Source organism: Sphaeramia orbicularis, chromosome 16 (assembly GCF_902148855.1).
Source record: "Sphaeramia orbicularis chromosome 16, fSphaOr1.1, whole genome shotgun sequence".
Classification (NCBI taxonomy): domain Eukaryota; kingdom Metazoa; phylum Chordata; class Actinopteri; order Kurtiformes; family Apogonidae; genus Sphaeramia; species Sphaeramia orbicularis.
In genome coordinates this window covers 11,449,142-11,459,904 of record NC_043972.1, presented here as the reverse complement: position 1 = coordinate 11,459,904, position 10,763 = coordinate 11,449,142, and the positions used below count along the sequence as shown (strand labels likewise).

Below are 10,763 nucleotides of genomic sequence, written 5' to 3'. Positions count from 1 at the left end.
CATTCAACCAAAAAACCATTTTTTTTTTTTTGGCTTAATTCAAGATTATTATTATTATTTTATCATTATTATTATTTTTTTTTTTGCATAATTCAAGATTTGTTTGTTTAATTCAAGATTTTTTTTTTCTTAATTCAAGGTTTTTTTTTTTCCTTAATTCAAGATTTTTTTGTTTAATTCAAGATTTTTTTTCTTAATTCAAGATTTTCTTTCTTTAATTCAAGACTTTTTTTTGCTTCATTCAAGCAAAAAAAACCAAAACAAAACAAAAAAAACCCCAAAACAAATCTGCCAATGGAACAACTAAAAATTATCTTGGGTCAGATTTCTTGAAATCAGATTTTCCAGATCTATTGTCTATAAATCAGTTCTTATATCTCACTGAAAAGTGACTCTTTAGGTGATTCTGTCTGATTTTAAGTGTGATGAGATATTTCATACATTTTTATTGTGCTTTTAGTCTTCTGTGCAGCACTTTGGTCCACTGTGGTTGTTTTAACCTCCTTAGACCCAGGAAATGTCTGCAAAGTACCAGCTTTTTTTGTTTTTTATTAAATAAGTGCCTATATTGGAAACATCATGATGCAACAGTTTTTTCAGATGCAGTTTTTAAAATTTTTGTGGAATGTCCTTTGTGGTGGACAGTTTTCTTTCTTTTTTTTTTTTTTGTATAAAGTTGTGAAACTCGTGTCCACAGATGTGGACAGAAAACCCATAGCTGAGTCTGAGGAGGCTAAAGTGCTTTATAAATAAAGTTGGACTGGATTGATTTGGACTAGAAATGTGAAAAATGTACTTGGGAGGAGTTTTAGTTTTTCCAGTGTAAATCTTCAGTGTTATTATTTGCACTTTCGTGGTCCGGATCAGAACTTTCGGAGGGCCGGATTTGTCCCGTGGGCCGTGTGTTCGACACCCCTGATCGAGTGTGTACAATGGCTGCACTCGGGCGCCGTAATGACCTGCTGTAAACGTCCAGATTGCTATCGGTGATCCGTCCTGCGCCGCTCCGAGCCCACTGGGTCATTTCCTGTTGGTGGTTTCACTTGTTGTGCCTTTGAAGCAGGCTTTAATAATAGGACTGAACAGAACTAATGAAAATGCTCTCTGTCAGATTAAAAGGGAGCTTCAGTCTGAGCCACCTAACCACACACACACACACACACACACACACACACACACACACACACACACACACACAGTTTACAGAAGTGGTTTTCACAGGCAGTGCCACTGGTTCCCTCTGATGTGTGGAAGACTGCTAACCCTCTTAACAACACTACGAATACCATCAGTGTCCCGTTTCTCATACAAGAAAGACCGATCAAAGGGTCAAAGGGGAAAGGTGAGGGAGGGGCGATCGAGAAGCAACAAACCGTGGATCCCCAAACCTCCACGTCTGTCTGCTGTCCTGGTTCCGCCTTAGTGGTGTTGGTGTGTGCGTTGGTGTGCTTAATGAATCCACTTCAGTGTCAGTTCCTCTGTTGTAAGCCTGTCTCTTTAATCCCCAGTCTGCAGCACTGATAGTCTGGCCCAGGGGATGACATCTGCCAAGCCTTCATTAACTTGTAACCAGCAGCAGATGTCTTTAAAAACAACTCACTGTATCGACGCTTCGTTTAATTCCCCGCACAAGTCATTTTTACTCCATTCACTTATTACAGAAGTGAACAGGAGTAGACCAGTGGTTCCCAACCTTTTACCCCATTTTAACGTCACAAATTTGTGGCGACCCCAGACATTCAAAACAGAGACTTTTTTTTTTTTTTGCTAAAATTAATTTGCATTTGATCACGTAGCTCAGGGGTGTCAAACTCATTTTGGTTCAGTTCCATATTCAGCCCGATTTGATCTCAAGCAGGCCAGACCAGTAAAATAATGACTTAATAACCTATAAATAATGACAAATCCAAGTTTTTCTTTTTGTTTTAGTACAAAAAAACCCAAAAACAATTAAATTATGAAAATATTTACATTTTACAAAAAAGATGTGAATAACCTGAAAAAACAGAAATTTCTTTTGAAAAATTCATGCAATTTGAACAATATTATGCCTCGACTTATTATTTATACATGTACATTTACACATAATGTTACATAAACATTTGGTAAAAGGCAGAATATTGTTAAAATTTTGGAGTTTGGAACTAAAATAAGAACAATTTCTACAATATTCCATCTGTTATTATTAACACAACTACAGATCACGGTGGATCCATAAATGCACCAAACATTTTGTCACAGGCAGAATATTGTTAAAATTACACATTTCGGGTTGTTCATCTTTGTTTTTATTTATGTATTTATTTGCATTTTATTGTGAAAGAATAGTTTTGTAAATGTGAATATTTTCACCGTGTAATGTTATTTTTTTCACTTCAATTTTTTCCCAAAGAAAATTTATTTGATTTATGGGTTATTGTGTTGTTATTTTTACTGTAGATCACACTGGTCTGTATGTGGAACCTGAACCAAAAGGATTTGGACGACCTCAGGTTAATTTTTACACTTTCAACCCACGGGCCACAATGGGCCCTTTGGTGGGTCAGATTTTGCCCCTGGGCCGCATGTTTGACACCTGTGATATAGCTAATATTTTGTTGTACTATGTTGCAAATAAACATTGATTTTAGATGACATTTAGGCTATATAATGTATAAAATGCAGCTTTTGTATTTTTATTAAGAAAAATGTGAGGTGTTTTAATTATAATGACATATATATTGAATTATTAAATCATATTTTTATTAGCAATTTTTTTTTTAATCAATTACTAGAAATGTCAGTTGACCCCATTTGAATTCCAGGCGACTCCGCGTGGGGTCCCAACCCCAAGGTTGAAAAACAATGGAGTAGCGCTTTGGAGGTATGAAACTCCATATATTTTAGTGTAAAAAAAAAAAAAGGAAAATGACATTATGAGCATGTTTACATTTACAAACTCTTCTTAAAAAATTGCGAATAACATGAACAACCTGAAAGTTCTTTAGAAAAATGAGTCAAATTTTATCAAAACATCACAGACTCCAACACAAACTCCAGACTCATAAGGACACACCGGTAAATCACTAATATTAAGCTGCACTCACCATATTTGTAAATTCAGTTATTTGCTTGTATTTGGCTGGTGTACATCGGAAACACCTGGAAAAAACAGTAAAAGTGAAGTCTGTGGTCCAAAACTAATGATGTCCAAGAAGTGCCCTTAAAAAAGCAACATGCTTAGTTTTATTGTCAATATAAAACATAGAAGATAGAGCACATTTTAAAGTTATTTAACCATGTAAAGCAGGATTTTAGGATCAGACCAGTAAAATAATAACACAGTAACTTATAAAGAATGACATCTACAAACTATCCTTGAAAAAAAGTGTGAATAACCTGAAAAAAAATTTCTTAAGAAAAATAAGTGTAATTTTAACATTATTCTGTCTCATAAAATAAATAAAAAGGATAAATCTATCAACCAAAAGCAATAAAGCAGTAAAATTACATCATGAAAATGTTTACAAACTACAAACTATCCTTTAGAAAATGTGAATTTGGCAGTGGAAAAGAAGAGCTGTACAAATATTTTTCAGTTTAAGAATTTGTATAGGGAAAGAATAGAGAAGCTTTTTAAAAGCATGTAATGACATAATTCAACTTATGGATGGTGGATTTATTTTATTTGCACAGACTATCAGGTAAAATGTTTTCTGTAATAACTGTAATGGCAATGTATCTGATGTAAGCAGATGTTTCAAGAAAGGGGCAGGTATTATAAGTTTTCTTCATCCTGTTCCTTTCCAATGATTTAGATTGGAATGAATGAAAAAAAATGTAAAAAATAAAATGAATAACATGATCAACCTGATATTTATTAAGAAAAATAAGTGTAATTGTACCAATATTATTCCTCAGTTTATCATTTTCATGTGTTCATTATAACGTACAGATCACAGTGGATCTACAAATACACAAAATATTTAATAACAGACAGAATATTGGTACAATTACACTGAGGAAACATATTTTATGCTACTATAAATGAAAACTCTCAACATCTTCCATCTGTTTGACAGGAGGAAATAAAAGGAATGGAGACACATTCCGAAGTCGTCCTTCAGAATGTTTGAGAAAAGACCGGATGTTTGGAAAATGACAGGAAGTGTACGTCTTACCTCATAACCTACGCACTACAAAATAAATCTAATAATGGACGGACACATGTAAACCAGGGTTTTTCCATTATCGCATTTCTGAAGTGCATGAAAAACGCGTCGCATCTGATTACAGCAATTATCGACTTATTGGGGTGACTGTCAGTTGGTAAAGCGGGTCGTCCAATGACCAAAGGGTCGGCGGTTCGAATCCTGGCTCTGACTGGGCTCCTTGAGCAAGGCACTGAACCTTAAATGGCTCCCAGTACGGTCTGGCAGTGCCTTCCATGGCAGCAGCCGCCCACTGGTGTATGAGTGTGTGTGAATGGATGAATGTGAGGCACTGGACAGAGCTTGAAGCCATGAAGGTGTAGAAACTGTGCTGTAGAAGTATATTATTACCTCCACCAAGGGAAACAGCGGAGGTTGTGTTTTCATCTGGGTTTGTCTGTTGGCAAGAAAAGTCATGGATGGATTTGGGTGAAATTTTCAGGAAATGTTGATACTGGCCCAAGGAACAAATGATTACATTTTGGTGGTGGTCTGCCTTGGTGGAGGTCTGCGCTCTCCGAGTGCTTTTCTAGTTAAAAGGATACTTTATAGACGTAAACAATAAATGTTCTTTTTTTTTGCTGTTATTATTCTGCTGGTCTGAGAGCATATTGGGCTGAATGTGGAACCTGAACTAAAATGATTTTAACATCGCTGTTATGTGTATTGTACAATAAACTGAGGCATAATATTGTTAAAATTCACTTCTTTTTCTTTAGATGTTTCAGGTTGTTCATGTTATTCATATTTTTTTAAGGATACTTTATAGAGGTAAACAGTTCATAATGTAATGTTCCTTTTCTCACTGTTATTATTCCACTGGTCTGAGATCATATTGGGCTGAATGTGAAACCTGAACTAAAATGATTTTAACATTGTTGTTGCTTGTAATTTACAATAAACTGAGGCATGATATGATTAAAATTCACTTCTTTTTCTTTAGATGTCTCATGATGTTAATTTTTGTTCAGATTATTCCAAGTTTTTGTAAAAGGATAGTTTCTAAATGTAAACATTTTTGTGTAATTTTACTTATTTACACTAAAACAAAGAAACATTTGTACTTACTATTTATAGGTTATTATGATAGTATTTTACTGGTTCTGATCCACTTTAGATCCTATTGGTCTGTATGTGGAACCTGAACTAACAGGATTTTAACATTGTTGTTACGTGTATTCTACAATAAACTGAGGCATAATATTATTAAAATTCACTTCTTTTTCTTTAGACGTTTCATGTCATTCACATTTTTTAAAGGATGTAAACAATAATGTCATGTTCCTTTTGTCACTGTTATTATTCCGCTGCTCTGAGATCATATTGGGCTGAATGTGGAACCTGAACTAAAATGACTTCGACATCCGTGTTGTAAATGAACGAGCCGCCGCCGACTCACACGAGGATACGTCATCGTGAATTACAAACCCTTCATGCTGTTAAGGCCCAATTGACCATGTCCAATCCTCTGGCCGGAGGCAGCGCTTGTGTCATGCACTACTAGATGGATTTCACAAATGTTTTAGGCTGCGTTAATACGGCAGGAGAATGTGGCTCAAATCTGATTTTTTCGCCCATATGTGACCTGTATCTGATCTGTTAGGGTGAACACGCACCAACCCGACTGCTGAACGTCTCCAGAAAAGGAAGCCTGACTGATCAGTCGACTCCTGTCTCCCCGACACAGTCAAAAAAGAGTGAAGAACCAAGGTCATTATCGTTAATGAAAACTAACGAAATGACAAAAACTAGAATTGAAAAAACTGTTTCGTTAATTGAAATAAATAAAAACTATAATTAAAAGAACAAAACTTTAACTAACTGAAACTGTATTGTGTGCTTGCAAAACTAACTAAGATGTATAAAAATTATGGAAAAAATTCCCTTCGTTTTCGTCTTTGTCAATGTCAGATTGATACGAAAGTGATTTATTTCACTCTAGCAATTTTAGCTAGCGGCACCATATGACACTCCACGGTCCGTCACTTCTTGTCACTTGTGGTTTCCAGTCGTCTTCTGGTCCCCACTCTACCTGGAAACATGGAGACTAAAGTTGGGAGAAAGCAGCAGAGTCCTGTCTGGGATTTATTTGAATATGACGGAGAAGAAGAGAAAAGATACGACAACACTAAAATAAATACTAAAACTAAACTAAATCTAAGCATTTAGAAAAAATAGGACCAATGGCCCTGTAGCTTACTGGCCAAACAAAAAGCTTTGGGAAATGCATCCAGATGCCATTTATTATCACCCAGTTCTGTGTATTTATTATATTACAGAAATAGCCCATGTTTTGGTCATATTCCGATCAGATCTGTACAAAATTCAAATTCCAAGTTGATATCATTGATACTGATTTATTGGATCAATCCACTTCCTATCTGTTATAATGGGAAAATTTTTCAAAGTCGCACCAAATCCAGAATCAGATCTGGATCAAAATAATTGCAATACCTTGTGTTGACATCATCATACAGAAGCTGTATACCAAGTCTGAAGTCAATCAGAACTGGAGTTTGGGAGAAAAAGACGATTGAAATTTTTTCCCCATAAGAGCCCATGTTAAATTTTCCGTAAGTTCCGGATCCAGAAGAAGATCCTGATCAGCATGTGAACATTATGTTTTGGTCATCTCCCCATCAGGGCTGGACTGTAGAAATTTACACTGGATATCATTTATATTTACTGAGTTATTGCATCCATCCACTTCCTATTTCTTATAATGGGGAAATTTACTTTTCTAATTAGAAAAAAAAAATAATAATAATGGGGAAATTTTTCAAAGTCGCACCAAATCCAGAATCAGATCCGGATCCAAATAATTTCACAAACTTTTGTTGACATCGTTATAAAGAAGCTGTATACCAAGTTTGAAGTCAATCAGAATTATTGTTTCGGAGAAGAAGACGATTGAAATTTTTGTAATGGACGACAGACGACGACAGATGCCGCATGACGACAATATCTTACAGTCTGTTGGCCGGTAAGCTAAAAAAGAAAACTAATAAAAACTTGCAAACCTGCTCTAAAAACTAATTAAAACTAACTGAATTAGAGAAAAAAAAGTCAAAACTAAATAAAACTAAACTATAATGAAAAATCCAAAACTATTAGAACCTTGATGCAGATAAAATGCAAAATACAGACGATAATATTAAATGGTGACAAAGGTTAAATAAAGAGAAAATTTCATTTGGGAACTGACATAAAAGTCACGCTGGGTCTTTATGTGTTAATGAAGACACATAAAAATCAGATTTCACCCCAGAATCCGACCTGCTATCTGAACGTAGCCTCAGAAATCACATAATCTTACGCCGAATTGAGACACGGAAACGGTCATTTCATATTTTAGCCACATATATTAGACAATAATGAAAGGCTTCATGGTACAGTCACATGAAATGTAATTTAATAAAACACAATGTACACATATGCAGTCCTATGACCATACATTTGCTGGATCCTAATTATTAAACCTAGAATATGTCAAAGCATACTTAAGTTTGTCTTTTCCTTAAATTCTTCAAAACATTGAAATCAGTAGATGAGGTCAAATGAATGTAATACAACACTCTGCGTGACGCGTTAAAGATATGCACAGATATGTTATAAGGAACTCAAAGAATATTTCAGCATATAAGAGTAACAGCTCACTGAACAAAAAAAAAGTACAAAATAGAATTAATAAATAAATCAAATATATACCATATAAATGGAATAGCTATGTGGCGGCTATGTTTATTATTTGTTTTTTAATCATTTTAATCTGTAGCTTGGTATTACAACCTTTTTATCTCTAAAACATTTAGAACGGTGAACGAGTCAATACTGAAAATACAGTAATAAGCTTTTCATTATAAGATCAACTATGTACACATGAGTCTGTTGCCATGCTAGTCGAACAACTAAATTCTTTTTTTTTTTTTTATCCACACTATACAGTTAGAGCATTACGACGGCGTATTAGGACCACATAAGAAAATAAAAACACGGTCACTATGAGAATAAGGACTTAAAAATATCGAGATAAAACCCGTAATTTTATGAGAATAAAGTTGGATACAAAAATAGTAATAATTTTACGAGAATGAAGTCATCAAAATTGTGAGAATAATGCCATAACATTACGAGAATAATGTTGTAATTTAAAAACAGGCTGGAAAAATATCATCACTTGGAACATTTCGTGAGGTTCTACTTACATTTGGGCTTTACACTCAAAGGCCAAATACTGAGCCTATTAGCCCCGCCCACCATCAACACGCTAGCGTTAGTAGTCCGCTCCAACAGAAGTGAAAGTTGTTGCTTCGTTTGTTGCATTTGCTGTAACTGGAAACTCTGTCATCAACGAGGATTAAGGCTGACAATTTATAAATTATGACATTTTATTGCACTATTGCAAATTTATTTTCAAAATATTTTGACTTTAATCTCATAAAAGTACGACATTATTTTCATTAAATTATGAGTTTAAAAAAAAGATGACTTTATTCTCATATTACGACTTTAATCTCATAAAAGTATGACATTATTTTCATTAAATTCTGATTAAAAAAAAAAAATACAACTTTACTCTTGAAATATTACGACTTTAATCTCATAAAAGTAGAACAATATTTACATTTAATTATGATTAAAAAAATAAGACTTTATTCTCATAATATTATGACTTCAATCTCATAAAGTACAACATTATTTTCATTAAATTATGATAAAAAAATTATGACTTTATTCTCATAATATTATGACTTTAATCTCATAAAAGTACATTTTTTTCATTACTTATGATTTAAAAAAAACGACGACTTTATTCTCATATTACGACTTAAATCTCATAACAGTACGACATTATTTTCATTAAATTATGAGTTGTTTTTTTTAAACTACGACTTTATTCTCATAATATTAAGACTTTGTTCTCGGAAAATTTTAACTCTTTTTGTATTCGACTTTATTCTCATAAAATTCCGTGTTTTATCTGAATATTTTACGACTTAATTCTCATAGTGACAGTGTTTTTATTGTCTTACGTGGCCCTAATGCGCTGCCGTAGAGCATAAAGCGGTCTGAACGTAAACAGTTTGTGCTGAGAATAAAATACTTTGCATCTATGCATGGTAATTTCTTTAATATTACTCTCAAAAATGTACATAACATAAAGGCCACACATGGGAATACTCCGCCTCCGTGTACAGGGAAGGTGAGGGTAGCTTCGACATAAATATAGGAACAAAAACTGTCTCTTTCGGGTCCAGATGCCTTTTTTTCATGTCCATCCGCATCGTTTTGCATCCGCCAAAACTCTGTCGCCCTCTCATCCTCCATCTTTTTTTTTTTTTTTTCATACTCCCTGGTTTCCTCCCCCACCCCCGCACAGTTTAGTCAACTCTCTTTAGACAACTTCCTTTAATTTCTCCCACCAGTCAGGCCCCGCCCACCTCCCCTCTGGGCTCCGCCTTCCATCACCCTGGACGGTTAATGACATTGTTAATGACAGGAAATGAGTTCGGTAACTTCAACTGTAAAGGCCAAGGCGGGTGGGGCCTGGGTGGAGGTCAGGGCGCTGGTTGCTGTGGCAACAAGAAGGGGGGGGGGTTGGGTCGGGGGGGCAGCGGGAGGCAAAGGCATGAAGCGTTGTGTACTTAGTGTGTTGATATTGATATCCTAGGTTAAACATATATAGTGATGATCTGTGAGTCATGAGCGTCCTAGTGGGCAGTGGGGGGGCACATGTGAAGGGGGCGGGGTCTGTCGGGGCTGGGAGGTGGGGTCGGTGGTGGTCGTCGGTCAGAATATGGGTGCAGCAGTGGCTAGCAGCTTTGCGTTGGTTCTTTTTGTTGGGTAGTCCGTGGTTGGAGTCCTCACTGACTGGAGCGAGCAGAGGCCAAGTGGTCACTGTGCTGGTTCTGGGCCCGAAACCGCAGTCTCTGCTTGTTCTTCTTCTTTGGTTCTTTGGATCGGTGCTTCCCTGATCCACCTGGAGGTAAAGACACAAACACAAGCCATTAGCACAAGGCTCAGCTGTTAGCGGAAAACATCCTCCAGACTCTAAAGCAGTGATTCTTGGTGGACTTTATATCGCTCTGTAGGTAACGCCCCCCTCACCTCATCATTAACCTCCTTGTCACCCCCCCCCCCCCAAAAAAAAAAAAAAATCTCCCCCCCTTCACATTGTTGAGCGGAGAGGGGGGGCATGTGTGGTGACAGTGCAGTAAGTCAGTAGCGCTATGGACCTCAGTGTTATTTTATTTCAGGTTCTACTGGTCTGTCTGTGGAACCTGAACTAATATGAGTTCTACGCCCTTCACTGTTAATATCTTCATTATAATTTTTGCACTTTACAAATTTATCCCGTGGGTCGGATTCAGTGGTGTAATCCAGGGTACACGGCGGTATACGGAGTATACCTACTTATTTTTCAGTCATCATTGCGTATACCCACTTCTAAATCCCCCCTAATGTGCTCCTTTCAGTCGTATCTGCCGCCAAATTACCCAATTTTTCCCCTCGGATGATGAAGCCATGACCTGCCCTACTCCGCCTCTAATTGGTTAGTACTCACTGCCTTCA

At 36.0% G+C, this 10,763-nt stretch overlaps 1 protein-coding gene across 1 annotated transcript in view; it reads right to left on the bottom strand.

Annotated features, from left to right (window-relative positions):
* Nucleotides 1–9,000: 9,000 nt before the first annotated feature.
* The window catches only part of rspo2 (R-spondin 2), a 155,436-nt gene continuing 153,673 nt past the window's right edge, over nt 9,001–10,763 (bottom strand). Inside the window, exon 5 of the mRNA XM_030158927.1 lies at nt 9,001–10,170. Within this exon, the coding sequence (XP_030014787.1) occupies nt 10,055–10,170 (116 nt within the window). The 3' untranslated portion in view covers nt 9,001–10,054. The remainder of the gene's footprint in view (nt 10,171–10,763) is intronic.